Below are 24,174 nucleotides of genomic sequence, written 5' to 3'. Positions count from 1 at the left end.
TTTATGCTGGATCTCTCTGATCAGCTGAAAATTTTCACAGTGTTCAACACTCTGGCCTAGAAATTCGGTGGAGCCCAAAACGGGGCGCCAAGCTCGCCTGGGCACCGGAATTACCGCTGCGAACGGAGCAGTTGTGCCCGCCGGAAATTCAGTTTGAGCGCCCCAAGAGGGATGCGGGGCGCAGCTCGAGGCGCCCCGTGTCCCTCTTGGGGCGCTGAAACTGAATATCGCAGCGCAACATGCCGCAGCACCACACGCTGCGGCATGGCGCACTGCGGTACTGCAGGCCTTCCTCCCCTTCTTAAGGGGGAGGGGCCTGCACCAGCGCAATGACCGATCGCGAGTGCCGGCAAAAGAGCCCGGCACCGAGGAGAAGTGCCGGGCTCTCGTGACACAGCCGGCACTGCCCGAGGGCGGGGGGGGGGATCAGGAGGCCGGGGACGGAGGTGCTGGCAGGTGGCCACCGAAAAAATGGCCGCCCCACACCTCCACCTTAATTTGCGCCACTACCGCCACAGGTAGGCCCCATGAACCGGGCACGATTTGCGATTGGTGTTACAGAGGCGGGCGCGACCAAATATCGCGATTGGGGCGGTAGCGGGGCGCTGCGCACACCGATGACATCATCGGTGGCGGCGCAGCGCTACAGGCTAACGCCGACATTAGCGCCCCGCTAAATATCGCGGGAGGCGCAGCCAGTGGCGCTAAAGCCACTGAGTGCCCTCTTTAGGCGCTAACTGGTGGCGCAGCCCACTGAATTTCTAGGCCTCTATCTTTAATTATACACTCTTGCAATTTCCCGACAACAGGTTAGGCTAACTGGTCTATAATTCTCTCTCACCATTCTTAAATAGTGGAGTGACATGCGCAATTTTCCAATCTAAAGGAATGGTTTCTGTAGCAATACCTCAATATTCACTGGCCATGATTAACACGTTTCTCCAAGTGCTTAGTAATTTCATCCTGCATTATTGGCTCAAGTAGTTTACAAATAACTGAAGCAAAAATAACTAGTCCACAATTTCCTCGCTTTTTTTGAAGAGGGATGCCACATTTCCCACTCCCCAATCCAACGGCACAATTTTTATTTTCAAAAGAGATTTGGAAAATTTTAGTCAAACCCTTTACTAATTCATCCCTAGCTCCTTTTAGTACCCTCAGGGCATAGAAACATAGGGCTAGAAATTCATTATAGCCCAGGAATGGGTGCTAAAATTAGAAAAGTTAGAAAATTAACACTAGGCGCTAATGCTTTAGACTGCACGCAAAATTCATGCTCACTGTTCAAAGAAATGATTGGAGCGCTAATTCAAGTCTTTAAGCCCAAGCTCATTGGTGTTACACTCAAAGGGTGGACCAATATCAGGTGCATTCTAATCGCAAGTCATGACTGCCACAGGCTTTTTCCAGTTCTTAAAGGGAAAGTTCATTGATGCTACAGAACCTCATTCTCAGCATTGCTGGCGGTGCAGCTTCCTCAGCAAGCAGCAGCAGGTCAAGGAAAAGGAGCTGCAGGACTGAAGCAGCTGTACTCATGGCAGATCCACGCCCCAGGGAGAGAGCCCGCAGATTCAGCGATCAAGCATTGGAGACATTGGTGTTCGCTGTGGAGAGACGGAGGGCGGTGCTCTACCTGGCAAGTGGCAGGAGGCCCTCGCCGCAAGTCTTCCGCACCATGTGGAGGGGGGTAGCGGAGCACATCTGGGACAGCACTGTGGTCCCCAGGATCCACACACATTGCAGGAAGAAGTTTAACAGCCTCACTCAGGTGGTCAGGGTGAGTGAATGCTTCAACAAATGCTACATACCACCATCTGAACCATGCTCTTCACACACTGGCCAAAGCACCACACCCCCAGCACTCACCCACCAACAATCTCTACCTCCCAACACTCACACCCACATCTGATGCCTTGCACACAATGACAGCTATTCAACTATGGCAGGCACACCACCCAAACACATTGCTCCACACTCACACACTTTCCTTTCTCTTGCAGGCGAAGGTGGCTCACAACAGGAGGGAGCAGGAGCGTAAAGGGGGGGACAAACCGACACCCAACCACTGTCTGCGCTGGAAAATAGAGTGCTGGAGGTCATTGGGTGCCAGATGGTGGGCGCTGTGGCCACTGGCGACGTTGACCCCTTGGGGACAACAACGGTACGTTCATCCCTACTCCTTCTTCTCACATCCCACTTCTCCCTCACCCCACAAGCGTTTCACAGTTTCCAGCTAATCATGCTCTTTGCATGCATTTCTCCCTTCCTGCCCCCTCCCCTCACCTTAACTCGACTCTTGTGCCTTTATGCTTTCAGATAATGAGCAAGCACCTGAGCAGCCTGTCCCTGAAGTCACTGCAGAGAGCGAGGCGGGAGAAGAGGGGGAGGAAGAACACACCACGTCACTGCATCTCTCACCCGCAGGCACCCACTCAGATACTGGCACTACTCATTCTTTAGAGGCTAGTATAGTAGCGGGATCTACACAGGGTGAGGCACTGGGGACGAGTGGGCTGCAGCAAGGCCAGGGGGAAAGGGTAGCTCGGGGGCCAGCTCCCCGGAGGGCGAGTTCACGTGCGAGTTCTGCTGCACAGAGCTCAGATGAGGACCTCGATAGGGCGGCGTTTAGAAGAAGGGTGATGGGCATGCACACGGAGATGATAGCTGCAATGGCAAGGGTGCCCGATAGCCTCTCGGCAATGATAAGGAGCATGGAGGACTCTGCCTTCAACATTGTACAAGGCTTTGCGCACACCATGGAGCCCATCATTTCCAGTCTGGACCCAGATCTGATGCCGCGTGTGATGGGCGATCTGGCAGCTTCCATTGCAGCACAGGCGGAAGCAACGCAACATCTTAGTGCTGTAACGCAGTCTATGCTTGGTGGCATCCAATCTCAGACTGCTCTCATGCAGTCTCAGCTTGATGCCACGCAAGCTCTGACTGCTGCCATCGTGGCTGGGTCTACCGCCGTCGACTGGGGCCTTCATGGTGTCTCAGCAGGCCAGCAATCTGTGCTCCAACAGATTGATAGGGATGCTGAGGTACTGCCCCGGGAGAGTGGCAGTGGGTCAGTGGAGCAGGAATCTGCTGTCCTCGCTCAGGATGACAGCATTCCTGCTCCCTCCACTGCCACTCCACCATTGCCCTTGTTGCTGTCTGTCATCCAGCCAGCCCAGACTGCTACCACCCATGCTGAGGTGGTACGATCTACAGCCGGGCCTTCCAGACCCAGAGCTAGTCGAGGACATCCTGCAAGGCCATCTGAAGTCTCCCGCACGGACACTCAGCAGCCTTCCACAAGCAGTGCTGCAGCCACTAGTGGGCCAACACTTCGTAGGAGCACCAGAGTAGGCAAAGGCACAGTAACGACAGGCACTAAGGGATTGTACAAGGGTGAATAGTTAATATTTTTGTTGTAAATATGTGTTCACTGATTGTTAATAAATTTATTAATTCAGTTTGGATTCTTTTGTGGTGTGTCTCATTTCAGCTTTGCGCTGTGATATGGCCTGCAACAGGAATGGAATGATGGGAATGTGGTGAGCAACAGGGATCTGGGGTTTAATTTATTCGAACTGGAGTCTGATCCGGAAGGCCAACTGAGTGGCTGCCTCGTCCCTCGCTCCTGTTCCTCGTCCTCCTCATCCTCCTCTTCTCATCCTCCTCCTCCTCCTTTCCCTCTTCCTCCTCCTGAGGTGGTCCCGCAATCCCTGATGCAAGGGCTGGGCCCCAATGATGGCCAATTTGTGGAGCATGCAGCAGACCACCACGAAATGGGACACCTGCTTAGCCAAGTACTGGAAGGCTCCTCCTGAGCGGTCAAGGCAGCGGAACCATTGCTTGCGCACCCCGATGGTCTGTTCGATGATGTTCCTGGTGGCAGCATGGCTCTCATTATATGAGTGCTGGGCAGGAGTGTTGGGGTTTCGGAGGGGAGTCATGAGCCAGGTGGAGAGCGGATAGCCCTTGTCTCCGAGCAGCCAGCCGCGAGCTGGTCGTGGTGGTTAGAAGAGTGCTGGCATACCGGCCTGGCACAGGATAAAGGCATTGTGGCTGCTACCAGGATAGCAGCCATTCACATTGATGATTAGCTGTCTGTGGTTACACACCAACTGGACATTAAGTGAGTGGTAGCCTTTGCGGTTACGGAAAATCTCAGGATTGTTATGCGGTGCCCGCAAAGCCACGTGGGTGTAGTCAATGGTACCCTGCACCATGGGGAATTCCGCTATCCTGGTTAAGCCACATGGGTGTTCATCCTGCTTCTCTCTGGTGATGGGGAAGGAAATGTAGTCCCTTCTCCTACTGTAGAGAGCCTCTGTGACATCCCAGATGCAGTAATGGATGGCAAACTGTGAGATGTTAGCTATGTCTCCTGTTGTAGACTGGAAGGATCCGCCGTGTGGCTACTATAATAAATAAATGTAGCTACTTTTTAGTTGCCACAACACTCCTGATACTAAATAACCTTGACATTACGGAATGAGGCTGTTGGACTATGTGAAACTGACAAGAAAGCACTGAAATACCACTAACCTACAGCTGCGACTCATTACTGATGATCCCTTTAAATAATGTCCCTGGAGCCAGCTTCCTGCAGCTTCACGCCAGTTCTCCCTGTCACTGTTTACTCCAGGCGCTAATGTAGGTGGCGACAATCAATTTCGCAGATAGGGCGGCCAGTGAGCGTTGCACACTCACTGATGCCACGACCCGTCTGAAGTTGAGGCTCCTGGAGATAACTGTTAGCGGCTGATGCTTACAGGAGGTGCTAAGGTACCGAATTTTTCCTCCATAAAATTTTACAACACAAAGGAGGTCATTTGGCTCATCATGCCAGTGCCAGCTCTGTGAAAGAGCGATACACTTAATCCTATTCCCCATCTCTTTCCACATTTCCTCTTATTTATTTCTTTTTCAAATGTTTATACATTTTTCTTTAAAAAGCTATTATTGATTCTACTTCTTTATGGTAGGTTATTCCATGTCTTAACTAGCACCTGTATAAAAAAAATCGCTAAGCTTTCCCTTCATTCTTTTGGTGATTTATGTGTTCTAATTAATGATTCACTGACCAGTATAAATAGTTTTTCCCAATTTAGTTTATGAAAACCCTTCATCATTTTGAACACCTCTATAAGATCTTTTATCCTTCATTGCTCTAATGAAAAGAGTCCCAGTTCTTCAGTCTCCTAATAACTGAAACCTCACATCCATAGTATCTTACTAAATTGCTCTGCAACTTTTCCATGGCCTTGGCCTCCTTCCAAAAACTCTTTTGAGATTCAGATTTGTGTATCTGAACCCCGAAGTCTCTCTGTGCTTTTCCACTCATATTAAAGTTTTGTTATTTAGGAGTGAAATTAGGAAACACTTCTACACACAAAGGGTGGAAGAAGCTTAGAACTCTTCCGCAAACAGCAATTGATGCTAGATCAATTGTTAAATTTTAATTGGAGATAGATAGCTTTTTGTTAACCAAAAGTATTAAGGGATATGGGCCAAAGGCAGGTATGTGGAGTTAGATCACAGATCAGCCATGATCTCATTGAATGGTGGAACAGGCTCGAGGGGCTGAATGGCCTACTCCAGTTCCTATGTTCCTATGTATATATCCTCTCCTTATTCTTTCTGCCAAAATCTATCATAAATAATAAAACTTGTATTTATATAGCGCCTTTCACAACCACCGGACGTCTCAAATCGCTTTACAGCCAATGAAGTACTTTTGAAGTGGAGTCACTGTTGTAATGTGGGAAATGCGGCAGCCAAGTTGCACACAGCAAGGTCCCACAAACAGCAATGTGATAGTGACCAACCTATTTGTTATGTTGGTTGAGGGATAAATATTGGCCAGGATTCCGGGGATAACTCCCCTGCGAAATAGTGCCATGGGATCTTTTATGTCCACCTGAGAGAGCAGACGGGGCCTCGGTTTAACGTCTCATCCGAAAGATGGCACTTCCAACAGTGCAGCACTCCCTCAGCACCGCACTGGGATGTCAGCCCAGCTTTATGTGCTCAAATCCCTGGAGTGGGACTTGAACCCACAACCTTCTGACTCAGAGGCGAGTGTGCTACCAACTGAGCCACAGCTGACATCATGTCACATTTTTCTGCATTAATTTTCATCTGATATCTATCTGCACAATCAACTGCACCCCCCTGAAGTTGCTTCAGTTCATCTTCATGTTTAACCATGTTCCCTATATTTTATATAATTTGGAGAGCAAAGAGCAATGGTCTCAACAATGATCCCTGCAGTCATCCCTGTTTATATCTCTCCAGTCTACAAAACATCCATTGACCACTACTCACTGTTTTCTGCTATTCAACCAACAACGACTTGCATTTATATAGTGTTTTTAATGTAGTAAAGCATTCCAAGATGCTTAAACCAACTTCCTATCCATGCTGCCACCCTCCCTTTAATACTATTGGGTGAATTTCTGAGGGAATTCTCTTGTTCATCTGCTGTAACTTCGGTGAAAGAGCCACGGAAATTTGGAAAATTGGCAAAATACTTTCTTTGGAGTTTTCACAGCTCTGCCACCAAAGTTATCGTGGACAAGTGGGAGAATCCCTGTGAAAATTCACTCCCATGTACCTTAATTTTATCAACAGGCCTTCTACATGATACCGTATCAAACGCCTTTTTGAAAATTCATATGCACAACATCCATTGCAATTCCTTTATCAGTGCTCTGTTATTTCCTGTGAAGAACTGTGAAAACCATCATGTCTCAGTGATTTGTCTATTGAGTTTTAGGGAGAAATCACAGCATTTGTCTACTGTTGGGATGAGAGGGCTGTCCTATGAGGAGAGATTGAGTAGATTGGGCCTATACTCTATGGAGTTTAGAAGAATGAGAGGTGATCGCATTGAAACATATAAGATTCTGAGGGGGATTGACAGGGTAGATGCTGAGAGGTTGTTTCTCCTGGCTGGAGAGTCTAGAACTAGGGGGCATAGTCTCAGGATGAGGGGTCAGCCATTTAAGACTGAGATGAGGAGGAATTTCTTCACTCAGAAGGTTGTGAATCTTTGGAATGTGGATGCTGAATCGTTGAATATATTCAAAGCTGAACTAGATAGATTTTTGGACTCATGGGGAATCAAGGGATATGGAGATCAAGCAGGAAAGTGGAGTTGAGGTTGAAGATCAGCCATGATCTTATTGAATGGCGGAGTAGGCTTGAGGGGCCATATGGCCTACTCCTGCTCCTAATTCTTATGTTCTTATCTAACTCTGGAAATGAGACCATGGTTCACTTAGCGGCTTTCATCTTCTGTCTGCAGGGACTCATTATGCAAATTAGCAATTGAGTGTTGGTGAAATTCATCCACTCTTAATTCCTATCAGTATCAGTTGCCAGTCAGGTGGATTTGCTGTGCGTGCAACACTTATTGAAAAGGTAGTCACCCCGAAAATCTGTGTTGGGGCGCATACCAGCATAACTGCCAAGATGCGCGCACTGAGAATCTCTGCCAGTGATCCTGGTGGACTTTTCGAGGTCAGACGGAGGTTCCTTAACTAGTCTGCCAATGGCAGATGCCTGTGCCACTAGAGGTTATTCTTGGGCGCCTGGTCCTCAACTTGCCTGGGAAAATTGAAACTTGTGCTGTGGGGCGTCCCTGACCCTTATTATGCCAATGGCTATGCTTGGAGTGTGGGAAAAGCCTCTACCCTTAACGAGCCATCAGAATCCCCAATGTAAGGCTGAGACCAATGTGTCCTCTAAGCTGCGTACAGACGTGGCCGCGCAGCAATCGGGAAGGTACCGCGCAGGCCGCTCACAAAGGTACTGTGCACAAAAAACAACATTTAGAGGAAACATTGACTGGGACATTGTGTATCCAGGCTCTAATTTGGTTTCCAGTCCCCCAGGTAAATTCCCACTGAAGTACGGGTGCGAATACATCAGAAGAGCTGCAGACTTTTACGGCCAGTGTAATCAATTCTTACTACCAAGTTTGGTGATATCGAAGTGATATTACAAAGCCGCCAAATTTCTAACATAAATGTGGTCCCAATGATATTTGGTGCTTGATTGAGCATTTGGGAAACTGCTAGTTCAGTCACACAAGTTCATAGCAGGTCTGTGAATTTTGCATTGAGCAAATGGTCAAAGTGCTCCACTAGTGACCATCAGTGACTGCCATCTGTCTAAAATAAAAACAGAAAATGCTGGAAATACTCAGCAGGTTAGGCAGCATCTGCAGTCTGTCTGACTGATAAGAAGATGTCAGTCATTTTCTTCAGTCAATGGTTGACTTTGGTTGTTCAGCACTTTTATCACCACTTGGAATAATTTTTTTCATGTCTTTGTACATGGAGGCTTGTTTCATGGCAGAAGCCTGCAGTAGGCTATGCGTTGCATATGATGAGCTCAGCCATGTTGACCCCGCAGGCTAGTTGTTGGCCATCAGTGGTGTGGAGTGATGTCTGTGTAATCCATAGCTTTGTTCCACATTTTATTGATGTTGTTTGCAAGTTACTTTGGCTGCTTCAATCGCAACTGCCTTATATTGTGGACAGACAATGTTTGGATCATCAAAAGTTTTTATATAGTGCACTGAAACTGTTTAAATTCCACTTGTTATTTATTCTGCATCAATGATATGATTTGATATTAATGGTTGTTGGAAAGCCATGTTTGGCAACAGGTGGAAGCGGGATCACAATAAACAATGGTCAATGGCATCAAAGCTAACTAAACAGATTACACAGAACTATATTTCTGCATTGAAGTTCTGCTAGATTATGATGTGTTCCAGTTTGTTCTTAGTTTATCTATAATTCAAACTGGTTTCTATTAGGATTTGGAAGATTGAACCCAAGATTTATCAATTGTAGTCAGTAGCATCCTCCAAAAATCAGTGGGTTTTGTCATTGTCTGATCCATGCCCTGCTCCAATCAGGGCCACTGACCAGGTTTGAGAGTAAGCTTCACTTCAGCATTCATATCACCTGGAACCTAACATGTCATGGGATCTGCTAGCAGCAACAATATCATTTAGGAACTGTTGAAGCTATTTTTATTGTCAACAGCACTGTCATCAGCTAAAATGTGTGTGACAATCAGGGCAGTTCCATTTACGTGATGATCAACTACATAACCAGACTATGTGTATACACTGTTGATGCATTAAATTTTAGTAGACAGACTTCAGTAATTTCAAGAAATGAGAGTTGCTGCCATTGAAATTCCATTGCGGTTGGGTAAGACTGTTTAGAATCCATATTTAAGTCTGTTTTTTTCTCCCATAGGATCAGATAGGAAAATTAAAGAAAAAAATCAAAGAAGCAATGATACAGCGAACAAAGCTACAGGTAAAGGGCCTGTGATACTGTAGGAAGGCATTGTTGTTGCTTGCACTGAAAATGGATGTTTTGAATGCCTGCAGAAATAAATATGTCTTTACCTGCACTGAGATACAATGAGTACAAAGATAAATGAATGACCAGATAACTCACAAATGAATTATTCATCTTCAGTGCCAGTTACTAGTCTCAGAATATCACCTGTCGAGTGCAATGTAGGACTGCTAGATGCAAACTTTGTTTACAGGCGCTGCATCACTTTCTGTCTAAGAATAGTGGAGTTCTGTGGCTTCTAAGTATCCTACTAATCTTCTTGCTAATACCTTAAAACATTAAAAATATTGAACTGCTTGAATTTTTTTAAACTTGGCTTTGGCCAGGACTGTAGTTATGCTGCAGCCAGTATGAAACATGAGCTTTGTGAGACTACTTCCTGGAGCTGGTTCAGACTTTTTGTCATAATGCAATCTGCATTAAGATTGTTGACATAACTGCTGAGTTATGCTACTAGTTTTGCATTGATGCGCCTCTGAAATCATTTACAATACCCTATTAAAGCATAAGTATTGAAAGTAGTCTTTAATACTTTCCATATTTCAGAGGTGTGAGTAAATATAACTACTATGGTACTGTTTTCCAAATACAGGCCAAAGCTAAATTAGAGGCTGAAGAACTGGCTCGCTTTACAGAAAATGCCAATAAGAAGAAAGAAAGTGTTTTAAGTAAGGTTACACAAGCTGAGAAAATTGTTGAAGATATTGAAGCCAAAGTTAAAGGATTTGAAGCCAAATACCAGAACCACTATGAAGTAAGTTTCCTGGAGAATTTTAGTCAAGATTATTTGACAAGTCATGGGGGGAAGCATCCCATTGAATTTATAGTAAAGAATCATTTTAATTTTATAAAAATCATCAATTTTGAATATAGCTGCATGACTCTCCTAAATGTAAGTGTTGGAGTTCACAGGTGATTTCACAGAACTTTTATTTTCAAAGAAAACAGTATTGTACTAAAAAGAAATCTGAACAGTTTCAATTGCCAAAAATGCTTTGAAGTGATCATATCGTATACAGCAGTAGATGTATCTGGAGGATGGTCTGTCAAGCTGGATTCAATTTGTCATTTGGTTCTTGCGACAGGAAATATTGTGACGGTATATTTATAGGCAGTACTGCTGTATTAATGTACTGAACTACGTAGCCCAATGTTCATAATAGATATGATTTTAAAACAATGCTTTGATGTCAGTGAACGATGTTGATAGCCCTCCAATGTGACAAGAACAACAAAAATCGTGGCAATGTTGCTATCATTAGTCACTTTGAGTCTTGGAAGGCGTGGTAAAAGTCATATATCATAATGTATTCTCGTACATTTCACAATTTTAAAAGTGACAGAATGGTTATTTGGCAACCTAGAATAATTATGGTATTAAATATAAAGTCCACAAATGTGGTAAACTGATTTTTTTTTAGGATGTCATTGTTATGCAACATCGAAAAGTACTGACAAGTATAGTGAATAACTATTGGTCAGTGACTGCAGACGTATCAACTACTACTGCTATTAATTTTAATGAAATAAAATATACAACATTATGTACCAAAGTTTAGAAATAAGTATTATTGCATGCAGCCAAAATAGGCCAGCAAAATCATGTGCGTTTTTTTAATTCATCTTTTATTTGGGAAGAAGATTTAAGAGGCAAAGTCTTGTAAGTTATTATTTGTAATATATCAATACTAAGTTGGGGTGGAATGAAGAATTTATTAATTGCTACATAGCAGACTGACTTCTGACACCATAGAAGTTACATCTATTTACACCATAGCATTTACATCTATGTATCTGTATATTTAAAAGCCTTGCATCTAGCACTTATCTATTGGCCTAAAAATTCTATCTGAGGAGTCACACCGCTTTTATGCCAATGGAAAATGAATTGTGACCACCGATGATCTGGAAAGGTATTTACACAAGAATTTCTGGGTCATTCTGCCCGTATGCAGGGTGCTATCTGTCTTTTTGCCACATTGACCATGACAATGATGGTGAGGAATAGGGTGATGAGGACCAGGCCACACAGAAGTCCCTGGAGCATGATCCTGCCCCATGTACTGCCCCCAACTCCTTCAATGTCACCTCTGTACCATTTGCTATCTCACATACATGAACCAGCTCAGATACTTGCACCGAGGGGAATTGGATAGTATCAGTAATTCACAGAGTATGAGAGAGCTAGAGGAGTGAGACATTGTTGAAGATATGACATCTTCCCAGAGGAGGCGGAGGAGAAGATTGATACTCATGGACACTTGTCTGCAAAGAAAGATGTTTGAGGAACATTGTATGTATGTGCATCTGAGGTCAGTCTCCGATGATGTGCAGCAACTGACAGCTGTGACTCTTGAATCTATAGCTCTCATTTGAAGCAACATCAGTCCTTGGAGCACCATACCAGTGGCCTAGGAACAAGCTCCAGATATGCAACCAGCAGCAACAACCTGCCATGAGAGGAGGGCCGCTCAATCCAAAAGACCATTTTGTTGAAATTGAGCAGTCTACCAGAAGAAGCACTAGACTAGGTGAAAGAAAGGCACATGTAGCCACCCAGGGGAATAATGGTGTTAGGAAAGATTTGGTTTGTATTCACTTTGGACTTAGAATGTGCACTTATGTTGTGCTTTGTTATTCATGGAGTTAGAATCATACAGGAAAGCATGTACTTATTTGATGCTGACTTATTCAATCAGGTGATGATTATTGACATGGTCCTGTAGGGGCAAAGAGGACTGATGTGTTCTCATGCTTCTGGATGGGTACTGAATTGGAAGATGGTTCCTTTATTTGAAGCTAGGGAGAAGGAGGTAAGTCCATGGTGTCAAAGTTAGACTGTGTTAGACAGAAGTGAACAATTCAGGGATGAGATTTGATCTAATTCCCCTTGCAGCAGTCACCAAAGAGCCCTGCCCAATCCACCTAACCTCGGTAAAGCCTGCTAGACATGTGAATTCTCACAACAGAAAGGTCACCGACCCTGTATGGCAGAGCGTCTGACTGTTCCATGTGCCTATCTGCATTCAACTCTTGCATCATAGGTAAAGTCAAGAGGGTCGTGCATCTGTAGTAATCCATCCAGATTGATTTCTACTGAATTGTACCAGTTAATTGGATGGTTGGCTCTATGTGGCAGATAGCTTTGGGGGTCCCGTAACCCATTGTACTGATGAGAACAATTACAGAATTAGCCATTTGGCCTTCTCCTAATATTGTAATGAATCAGTAAACAATAATCACATCAGCCATTACCAGCTCAGCACAGACCTGCCCACCTGGGTCGAACCTGGTAGCATAGCTCTGTGCTTTTTCACTGGTCATTTCTCATTGTGCAGCGCAAGGAGGTGTGACCAAGGTGTACCAGAGAACCCAAATGCTTGTCAGTTGGAACCCAAAAAATGAATGCCTTCTTTCAGCTCATTTTATTCATAAACATGGGTATTTATCAGTAATAGTAACATATGTTCTGACAAATGTGTCCGACTCCGATGATAAAAACAAGTTCTCCAGGCAGCCATCACATTAGTACCCCAGCGGGACCTGCTTTTCCTATTGAGAGACTAATGCTGAAGTAGGAGCTGACAGATGAAACTTGACTAAGACCATTGGAGCATATGGTATTGGGCAACAAAATGACAATGGTGAGCAACTTGCTGACATCTGCGCTGCCCATGACCTCAAGATAGGGGGCACTTTCTTTCCCAGAAAATACATTCACAGATACACATGGTACAACAAAGATGGAACTACCAAAAAGGAAGTAGACCACATTATTACAAACACTCGTTGACGTGTAGTTGATAATGTTCAAGTCTTGAGAAGTGCTGAGTATGGCAACTTGGATCACTGTCTTCTTATAGCTTATGCAGCTCTGAAATTGAAGAAAAATTCTGATCTGACTGCAACTCAGGCAGGTAAGGGAACCCTAGGTGCAGTGCTGGAGGAGCCTCAGCCTTTGCCCTTGCCCAACAGGTATGAGGTTCTTGCTGCCTGTGTGGAGGAGGGAAACGCCTGCAGGATGGACGAGCAAGCTGACCATGGCACCATGGTGCAGGAGACCATTCAAGTGGAGGGAGTGAAAGGGAATGTAGTTGTAGTAGGGGACAGTATAGTCAGGTGGATAGATACTGTTCTCTGCAGCCGCGACTGAGAGTTCCGAAGGTTGTGTTGCCTGCCCGGTGCCAGGTTAAAGACATCTGCAGTTGTACAGGGCCTTGGTGAGACCACATCTTGAGTATTGTGTGCAGTTTTGGTCGCCTTATCTGGGGAAGGATGTTCTTGCCATGGAGGGAGTGCAGCGAAGATTCACCAGGCTGATACCTGGGATGGCAGGAATGACGTATGAGGAGAGATTGGGTCGATTGGGCTTGTACTCGCTCGAGTTTAGAAGAATGAGAGGGGATCTCATTGAAACTTATAAAATTCTAACAGGACTAGGCAGACTAGATGCAGGAAGGATGTTCCCGATGGTCGGGGAGTCCAGAACCAGGGGTCACAGTCTAAGGATAAGGGGTAAGCCATTTAGGACAGAGATGAGGAGGAATTTCTTCACCAAGAGAGTGGTGAACCTGTGGAATTCTCTACCACAGAAGGCAGTAGAGGCCAATTCATTAAATATATTCAAGAAGGAGTTGGATATATTTCATAAGGCTAAAGGGATCAAGGGGTATGGGGAGAAAGCAGGGACCGGGTACTGAATTTGGATGATCAGCCATGATCGCATTGAATGGCAGAGCAGGCTCGAGGGGCTGAATGGCCTACTCCTGCTCCTATCTTCTACGTTTTTATGTTTCTATCTCCTCGCGGAGAAGAACTTGGAGTGGGAGGGGAGGATCCAGTTGCTGTGATCCGCATAGGAACCAATGACATAGCTTTTCAGCTTATCTGCCTGCCCAAGTACTTCTTGGCCCATGAAAATGTGAACGAGAGAGAGCAAAATTAGTGTGAGAGCAGTAGATAACAAAGGGGGACACTAGAGCGTAGGAAGTGAAAGAGGAAGGTGAGACATTGAGAATGAGAAAACAAGAACTGAAGAAAGATAACAAAAGAATGAGAAGAAAAGGGGGAGAAAAGAAAGGTAAAAGTGAGGAAGACAGCAGTAGTTCTGTAAGAAACAGAAGTGGCATAGAAGAGAAAATCTAGTGGAAGTGGAAGATGAGAGATAGAAGTAGAAGGGATGGAGAGAGTGGAGAAAGGGGGAGAAACAATTCAAGAGAGGAGAGAAAAATAAACAGCTGAAGGAGAGAGAGTGACATTTTTGCAGACTTATTAGTACTGGTATTGTTATTTTTAGATGTTTTGTCTAGAACACCCCTTACGTCAGAGGTCGACAGAGTGAGCACCTGGTCGTCCGGGGGTGGCAAGGCTTTGGTAGCCGGCTCCCTGTTGTCCCTGTCGAAACGAGCATAGAAGTTGTTAAGCTCCTCCGGAAGGGAGGCATTCATATAATGTCTGCCAAGACCTAAGGACATCCCAAAGCGCTTTACTACAGCCAGTGAAGTACTTTTGAAATATAGCCACTGTTGTAATGTAGGAAACATGGTAGCCACTTTGCGCACAGCGAACTCCCACAAACAGCAATGAAATAAATATCTAGATCATCTGTTTTAGGTATTGGTTGAGGGATAAATGTTGGCCAGGACAACTCCCCTGCTCTTCCTCAGATAATGCAGTGCGATCTTTTATGTCCATGTGAGAGGGCCTCGGTTTAACGTCTCATCCGAAAGATGGCACCTCCACCAGTGCAGCACTCCCTTAATACCGCATAGAAGTGCCAGCCTAGATTATGTGCTGAAATCTCTTTGATTGGGGCTTCAGCCCACAACCTTCTAACTCAGAGGCGAGTGTGCTACCACAAGCTAAGGCTGGCACATTTGAAACCTGCACAGCAATGTTTGGAAAGTCTGATCTGCAGGAACAGGCAAGGTGTCAGCCTTGGCTCATGGTAGCACTCAGGCATTGTGGGGACCTGAGGCCTTCTAATCATCCATTGCACAATCTGCATAAGAACTTACTCAGACGTGCCTGAGGCACTTGGACACCATTCATGCACTAGGTCATTAAGACCAGAGCCCCAGAATTCCTGGCCGGCTGCTGTACCACCAGAAGTGCAGTAGGGTGAGACCTCTGCCCGCTGACTGGTCCTTTGCAAAACCTAGGAAGTACCTAATGCTAAATAACAACAGAAAATGCTGGAAAAATGCAGAAGCCAGGCAACATCCGTGGAGAGAAAATAGAGTCAACGTTTCGGGTCAAAACCCTTTGTCAAGACTGAAGAAGCACAGGAAATGAAATATAGATTAAAAGGCCAGTATGGGGGCTGGGAGAGAACAAAAGAGAAGTGAAGAGGCATTAAGAGGTATTCATAACGAGATGAGATGGTGATAGGACTAGTGGAGACAAAAGATGGCTCTAGATTAGGTGTGAAATGTTCTGGCAGAATGGGAGACAGCTGCCATGTGGGAGAGAAAAAAAGGGGGGTGGGAAAGGGCCAACACAAAGGTGTGGATAAAAAATATAAGTAAAAATGTAATAGGGGCTGAGGTTATGTACCTAATGCTAACCACTTATCTTCTAATAGAGCTTGCTTTGAACTAGTGCTAACCTTATTCTGCTCAAAACTCTGTTAATAATTTTCCCTGAAACTGCCACTCATTTCTCCCGAGTTCACAGCTATTATCCCTGAGATACTACTACAATCTTTACTTAAGCCATAAGCACTGCTATTACTTTCCAAAGGCACTACAGAAATAAATTAGCATGAGAAACTTAGAAATTGTGAAACATCTACAATTGTAGTTTGCTTTTTTTTGCACAGTACTGTATGGGACCAATAATCTGGTAATGCGAGTTGGGGCCATTTAAATATTTTAGTGGTGCTCCCAGTGCTTAGAGCATGATGTTGGAGGTTCTGTGGAGTTGCAATTCTGAGTGACAGCAGCAATGGAAGGGTTGCTAATGCTTGTATATTGCCATCATTTTTACCTGCAAAGAATAGATTAGGGCATAACAGGTCTTTTCATTAAATCTCCATTGGAGGGCAAACAGATGGGTGACCCTATTAAAAAGAAGGGCCAGCCGGAAGACAATATGTTGCTTTCTGGTTCTGGCCTCCTCTGAAGTGTTCATTCCAAATAGGCGCAGTGTATCTGAAGTGTCACTGAGGCATTCTAGCTGAATTACAGGAGCCTCTCATTTTCATAATAAAACAGGGCCATAATGAGCTTAGTGTATGGGAGGTGAGCTAATTCTGAGCACCACAGGTACTTCTCGGTTGCATTGTAGAATTCCGGGCAAATGATAGCCTGAGCAAGCCTCAGGCTTTAGTGCTCGACAATTTAGGCACATGCTGCCCGATGGACAACGGAGCTATGGGTACCATGCATTGCAGTATCAGTCCTTATGAATCAGTGGATAATAAAAACCTCACTTTTTAAAAAAAAAATCTTGGATAAAGCCATTTACAGACAACACTTTATTTTGTGTGCTTTAACGTTAGATAAAATAAGCTTTATTGAAGGCCAAAAATAGTATTTCCTAAAATTGCAGTAGAAAATGCTTCCTTTTTAGAAACAAAAGCACTGATTTACATTTGAAGCACATTTTCATGACTGCAGAAGCAAATGATGCTTGTATAACAACATATAAAATTCAACATCCTTAAATAACTAGTTTCCTTTTTCTGCAATTGTAGACATTCTTGATGTTGAGCGGGGAACTAAAAGAACTCAAAGAGAACCAGCAATTAATAACTGAAAATCTGAAAAAAGAACAGAAAGACATGGAAAATCAGTTGATTGATGATCAGGTAAGTTTCTGTGCTGGACCTGTATATGCATGCCACTTGCCACAGTGCTCAGCAGATGGCATCATTATGTGAATGATGTTTGCAAGTAAGATATGGCCTCGGCAAATCCTGAAACAATTGTTTCAAGTGAATACAGAAGCACTTTCTTTTACTCAGTAATATCATTTGTGAATGTAGCCTTCTAAGTAAAATGGAATGCTAGTGGTGTGGTGTAACTTAGGGGGGAAAAATTGGCTTGGTTAGCGCCTCCCATTAATGCCTCCGGGGGGCGTTAATGGGCTGCTAATGACTTACCCCCCCGAGCGCGGAGATTTTAGCGCCGCCCGTGAAATTGCGCTGACGCTTTGCGGTGGCGCTAAACACTACTGCCACGATCTCCTGCACCCGGAGATCATGACGTCATCGAAGCGCACAACGCCCCCGTAGCGCCCCGCACCGGAAATTGATTCTTGACCCCTGCCTTAGCGCCTGCCAGGGACATTTTGCAGTCGGCAAGGAGCTGGGGGAGCGCTATTTAAAGTCGTCGCTTCCGGCTTTTTCCTATCGGCAAAATATTCTGCATACGCAGGTTGAGAGGGGGAGAGAGGCATCTGGAGACATTTAACACTGTCCTACAAGGAGTTTTGTTCCTGAGCAACAATTTTCAGGTTCCCATTTCTGTGAGCTTTATATTTACCACATTTACAGGATTAAATGGGGACTGTACTAACGCGGGGCGTCGTCCTCCAGTTTCACCTTCGGAGGCAGCAGAGGCATAGGGAGAGAGTGGCTAACGTGGCTAGAGGGAGGAGGGCCAACAGGCCTCTGCACAGGAGACCTCACTCTCCCAGGGTATTCCGGGAGCAATTCTCCTACATTTATTTGTCCGAGGAGCAGTGTTTCAGAAGGCTGCGCTTCAGCAATGAGGTGGTCACTGAGCTCTGCCACCTCCTGCAACCAGGTCTGCAGCCTCAGCTCAGGACCAGGACGTCTGTCGGTTGCAGTGAAGGTGACAGTGGTTCTGAATTTCTATGCCAGCGGCTCCTTCCAGGCTTCAACTGGGGACATAGTGAAAATCTCCCAGTTCGCCGTCCATTGTTGCATCCGTGAGGTCACAAACACTCTCTACAAAAGGAGAAGGGACTACATCTCTTTCCCCATGACCTAGGATAGCTTCCCCATGGTTCAGGGCGCCATTGACTGCACGCATGTGGCATTGCAGGGACCTCATGAAAATGCAGAGGTTTTCTGCAACCACAAGGCTAGTTGGTTTGCGACCACAGACAGCGCATCCTCACCGTCAATGCCCGCTATCCTGGCAGCAGCCACGATGCTTTCATTCTGCACCAGACTGGTGTCCCAGACCTGTTCCAACCACCACGTCAACCTCATGGCTGGCTCCTCAAGGACAAGGGTTATCCACTCTGTACCTGGCTGATGACACCGCTCTGTAATCCCAACATTCCTGCTGAACTCGCATACAATGAGAGCCAGAGCGCCATCAGGAACCTCAGTGAGCAGACGATCGACATCTTGAAGCAACGGTTACGGTGCCTTGACCACTCTGGAGGAGCCCTGCAGTACTCTCTCTCGCTTTTCATTGTTGTGTGCTGCATGCTTCACAACCTCGCAATTATGAGGACCCAGCCATTGCCACCAGGGATTGGTGCACCACCTCAGGAGGAGGAAGAGGGAGAGTAGGGTGAAGAGGAGGATGAGCAGCAGCAACGTGGGAGGGAGGCGCTCAATGTTGCCTCTGCAAGGGCCGTCCGTGAACGCCTGATAAGACACCGCTTCTGATGAACGACAGAGAAGATGGCTTTTGGGATGAACAAGCACATCATCACAACCATCCCGCAGCCCCTATTGCTGGGCAAAGCTCCAATGAGTCAAATGAGCAAAGTTATGAAGTTCCAATAAAAAATGTATTTATCTGACAAACTTATTTATACTGCGCAACCAATAACAAACAAACACAACATTTCATTAATGAACAAAACTGGCTCTTACCACATCGAGATAAGTGTAAACAGAGTGAGCAATATATTAACGTAAACATCCAATTTGGGACAAACATTCCCCCCATTTGTTGTAGAATTTTTAGTTATTTGCCCTTCGAGGATGATCTCCATCCCCTGTGCACTTTCCCCCTTCCCACCTTCCCATCCTACTGCTCCTCCATAATGTGGCCCTAGTGGCTACAGCAAGGCTGGCAGAAGGCTGCTGAATGTTGGATCCAGAGACTGCAGATGGCCTTGAAGGACGCCCTTGACCAGCTCTGGGCTTGGAGGGCCCAGCTGTAGATTGCACCAACTCTGCATGGGCGGCAGCAGTCTGGGCTGGCTGGGTTACAGGCTGTGGCACGTGCAATGGCAGAGTGGCAGTGGTGGGAGCAGGAATGCTGCCATCCTGAGAGAGGACAGCACAGTCTTCCTGCAATTCAACCATCTTCTGCAACGAGGCAAGGATGGGTTCAAGGGTTTGCGCACAGATGACAGCTGTGCTGGTGGCGGACTCCTCCATGCTCCTAGCCAGTGCATCCACGCTGTCGGGTACCCTTGCCATTGTACCCATGAGCTCCGTATGCATGCTCATAGCCTGAGCATTCATGGCTGCTATATCGAGGTCCTCATCCGAGTCCTGTGCAGCAGAACTCGTGCGTGCACTCACCCTCCGGGGAGATGGCCCCTGAGCTACCCTTCCCCAATGGCGTTGTTGCAAGCTGCTGGGTCCCAGAGCTTCACCCAGATTAGATCCAAACCCCCTGCTCCACTCCAGTGAATGCATGGCCCCAGTGTCGGATGTGTCGCCCTCGGGAGACACAGGTGGTGATGCGCGGACTTCGTGTCCCTCCTCTTCTCCCGCGTCGCTGCCACTGGGAGGCTGAGGGCCAGGCTGGTCAGCTGGTGGCTCACTATCTGAAAGCAGGAAGGTACAAGAGTGGCTTTAACGTGAGGGCAGGGGGGCAGGAAGGGAGCAATGACTGGAGACAGTATAGTTAGATGGAAAGTGTAAAAGGCTGGTGTTGTGAAAGGGAAGTGGTATGAGAGAGGAGAGAAAGCTGATGAACATACAGTTGCTGTTCCCAAGGGGGTCGACCTCTCCAACGGCCACAGTGCTGACGACATGACTGGCAATGAGTCTGTGGACTCTTCCAATTGTGTGAGGGGGTGCAGCTCCACCTGTCCTCTTCCCATCCGTTGCTGCTCCCTCCGGTTATGTGAAAGCTTGGCCTGCAAGAAAAAGGACACCGTGTGAGTGAGTGTGCAGCCATGTGTTTGGCACATGTGCTACCATATTGAATAGCCGTTAATGTGTGCAAGGTGTGGGATGTGCTTGTGACTTTTATGAGATGGGTGAGTGTTGGGGATTTTGGTATTTACACTGTCTATGCACAGAGTGAGGTTGAGATGGTCAGATGCAGAGGTTTTTCAAGCATGTACTCACCCTGACCACCCGAGTGAGGTTGTTGAACTTCTTACGGCACTTTGTATGTGTCCTTTGGACCAGGCTCCTCAATGAAACGTGCTAGGCAAGCTCTCTCCACACCCTTGCAAACTCCCGGGGCAATGGCCTCCTGCCACTCTCTGGAAACAGCATTGATCGTCATTTCACAGCGCCAACCAGAGCCACCAATGCCTGGACGCTAAACCGGCGAGCTCTCTCCCTGGGCCTCTGAGTAGCCATCATAAATCTTTGATGAAGATGTTTAACTGCTTGCAGGCCGATGTCAAATGCTGCAATGAGCAGGGTGTGGCTGTGCAGCAAGATGACCCACCCCTTTAAGAACTTGACGGTGCTAGTCTATTTGAGTACTAGGTAATTAACATCGCCTGAGGTAGTGCTTGATTTAGTGCTCCAATCACCTCCAGGGGTGCTAGAGACGAATTTCGCAGTCGGTGGCGATAATTAGCGCCGGCCGCTAAAATTTGCGCCTGGCCAATATTAGCGCCCCAAAATGGGTGATACCCAATTTTTCCTCCTAAATGCCTTGTACTTAATTTAGAAATGAACAGAACAAAATAGATTTATATTAGGATAAAACTGTTTAGTTGTCTAAAATCGGTCGCTTGGAGACACGGGGTTGGATTTTGCAGGGGGTCTGCAGGCGCGATCGGTGGCGGGTCGGGTGGGAAGGTGGGTTTTTTCCCCAGCGGGTCGGGATCCCGCTGTGAACCCGCCACCACGCGCTTTTACCAAATGTCAGGTCTGTCAGCGCTGAGCAAACCTGACACGCAGCGGCGGGGGAGGCAATTCAAATCATTAGTGGCTTGTTTACAGCCACTTAACAATTCTTTTTCCCCAGCTTTTTGAATTTGACAGGTCACCCACTGGTTTCCCACTGTGCCTAGACTTCGTCTGTGAAGCTGAGGCGGAAGGGCAGTGGCCATTGAATCAGCTGATGAGTTGACAGCTTCAAGTGTCAAGTGAAAGCTCCCAGCTCATTGAGAAATGTTCCCTTAACCACTAGCTTCTCTAAACTGCATTTCCACTACAGATTCAGAATGCTGCAAGTCTTCACACAAGTCTCCATCCAGTCTGACCTCATTACCTCTCCCACCAGTGACAGATCGCTGCTGTAATGTCTACTCCATCTGCCTGATCAACAACAACTGGTGTACAGATGTCCAGGTATTTTCACAACACTGTTCACCTAATCTGGAACTACTAACAATCAAGTGCCGCCCTTTTTATTTACTGAGGGAAATCTCTGCTATTCTCATGGCAGCAGTTTACATTCAGCCACGAGCCGATGCTAACACTGCACTGAGCGAACTTTGCAGTGAGGTTAGCAAACTTCAGAACCGGTATCCCGAGGCAGTTCCCATCATTGCGGGAGACTTTAACCACTGTAATCTAAAGAAAGTATTGCCGAAATACTTTCAACACATCTCCTGTCCGACGAGAAACGGAAAAACTCTAGATCACTGCTACACAACAATAAAACACGCGGGCCAGGCTTTGGCAAGTCAGACCACGTCTCCATGCTCCTACTTCCTGTTTACAAACAGAAGTTAAAGAGCACACCCACAACAGTGAAAACGGTGCGAAGCTGGACAGCGGACACAGAATTACAACTGCAGGGCGGGCTGGAAATAACGGACTGGAGTGTTTTCAAGAACCCAGGACTGGATGTGTATGCAGGCCACATCACTGGATACATCAACAGACTGGTGGATGAATGCATTCCTACCAAGACTGTCCGTTCATTTCCCAACTGCAAACCATGGATGAACTCAGACATCCGCAACAAACTAAGAGAACGGTGTACCGCTTTCAAATCAGGGGACACCGAACTCTACAAGAAGGCCAAGTATGACCTCAGAAAGGCCATCAAAACAGCAAAAAGAGACTATAAGAACAAACTGGAGTCCCAGTACGGCGGGGGCTCCGACGCCAGACGCATGTGGCAGGGACTAAGGGCCATCACCAACTACAAGGGGAGCTCAGCGGGAGTCACCAACACCGATCTCTCCTTACCAGACGAGCTGAACATTTTTTATGCTCGCTTTGAGAGGGAAAACACTGAGCCGGCCATCAAAACCCCCAGCCACCCAGAGGATTACACATTACAGCTGACTGAGTCCGAGGTCCGGAGAACCTTCAGGAGGGTGAAAGCATGGAAGGCAGCCGGCCCAGACGGGGTTCCACGCCGTGTCTTCAAGACCTGCACAGACCAGCTGGCTCCTGTGTTCATGGACATTTTTAACATCTCACTGCAGCAGTCTGTTGTACCAGTGTGCTTCAAGGAGACAACCATTGTGCCGTTACCTAAGAAGACCAAGGTAACAGGCCTCAATGACTATCGACCCGTGGCTCTAACACCTATAGCCATGAAGTGCCTGGAAAAGCTGGTCATGACACACATAAACAGCATCATCCCCGACTCCTTGGACCCATTCCAGTTCGCATACAGGGCAAACAGGTCTGTGGACGATGCCATCTCCCTAACACTACACACTGCCCTGGAACACCTAGACAGGAGGGACACTTACGTCAGACTGTTGTTCATTGACTACAGCTCTGCATTTAATACTATTGTTCCCTCCAAGCTGGTCCTGAAACTGAGGGACCTAGGCCTGTGCACCCCCATCTGCAATTGGATTCTGGATTTCCTGACTGGCAGGCCTCAAGTGGTGAAAATAGGGAACAACATCTCATCCACTCTGGTCCTCAACACCGGAGCGCCACAAGGCTGCTGCCTCAGTCCTTGGCTGTACTCTCTGTTTACACATGACTGTACAGCCATACACAGCAATAACCGGATCATCAAGTTTGCCGACGACACCACAGTAATTGCCCTGATAAGCAACGACGACGAGACAGAGTACAGAGATGAGATAGCCCAGCTGATGAGATGGTGCAATGACAACAACCTTGCCCTGAACGTTGGCAAGACTAAGGAGCTCATCGTGGACTTCAGAAGCCACCGAGGGAACCACCGCCCCATCCAGCATAGACGAGACACCAGTGGAAGTTGTCAGTTGCTTCTGATTCCTGGGACTGCAGATCTCCGATGACCTGGCCTGGAACCACAATACTGAGGCCATGCTGAAGAAGGCACACCAGCGCCTCTACCCTCTACGGTGCCTGAGGAAATGGGCATAAACACACAGTGGCTTGTTAACTTCTACCGCGGCACCATAGAGAGCGTCCTGACGGGTGGTGTCAATGTGTGGTATGATAACACCACTGCACAGGACAGGAAAGCCATCCAGAGGGTTGTGAGGACGGCAGAAAAGATCATCGGGTGTGCACTCCTGTCCATCGAGGAGATCTTCCAGACCAGGTGTCGGAACAAGGCCTGCTCCATCATCCAGGATCCCAATCACCCTGGGCACGAACTGTTCTCCCTCCTGCGGTCCGGCCGTCGGTACCGCAGCATCCAAACCAGGACCAGCAGGTTTAAGAACAGTTTCTACCCACAGGCAGTGCACCTACTGAACTGCTAACCGCACTGCCCTACATATTATAGTCATATTCTCCCCCCCACCCTGGAAC

The 24,174-nt window shown here is 46.7% G+C and overlaps 1 protein-coding gene across 1 annotated transcript in view; it reads left to right on the top strand.

Annotated features, from left to right (window-relative positions):
• Window positions 1-24,174, top strand: part of ccdc178 (coiled-coil domain containing 178) — a 723,212-nt gene that overhangs the window by 374,886 nt on the left and 324,152 nt on the right. The window contains exons 14-16 of the mRNA XM_085993953.1: window positions 9,276-9,338; window positions 9,976-10,137; window positions 17,080-17,193. Coding sequence (XP_085850079.1) covers window positions 9,276-9,338; window positions 9,976-10,137; window positions 17,080-17,193 — 339 coding nt within the window. The remainder of the gene's footprint in view (window positions 1-9,275; window positions 9,339-9,975; window positions 10,138-17,079; window positions 17,194-24,174) is intronic.

Source organism: Somniosus microcephalus, chromosome 7, assembly GCF_052327205.1.
Source record: "Somniosus microcephalus isolate GS21.2 chromosome 7, FLI_Smic_1.0, whole genome shotgun sequence".
In the NCBI taxonomy this organism is placed as follows: domain Eukaryota; kingdom Metazoa; phylum Chordata; class Chondrichthyes; order Squaliformes; family Somniosidae; genus Somniosus; species Somniosus microcephalus.
This window is presented reverse-complemented; position numbering and strand designations above follow the sequence as displayed.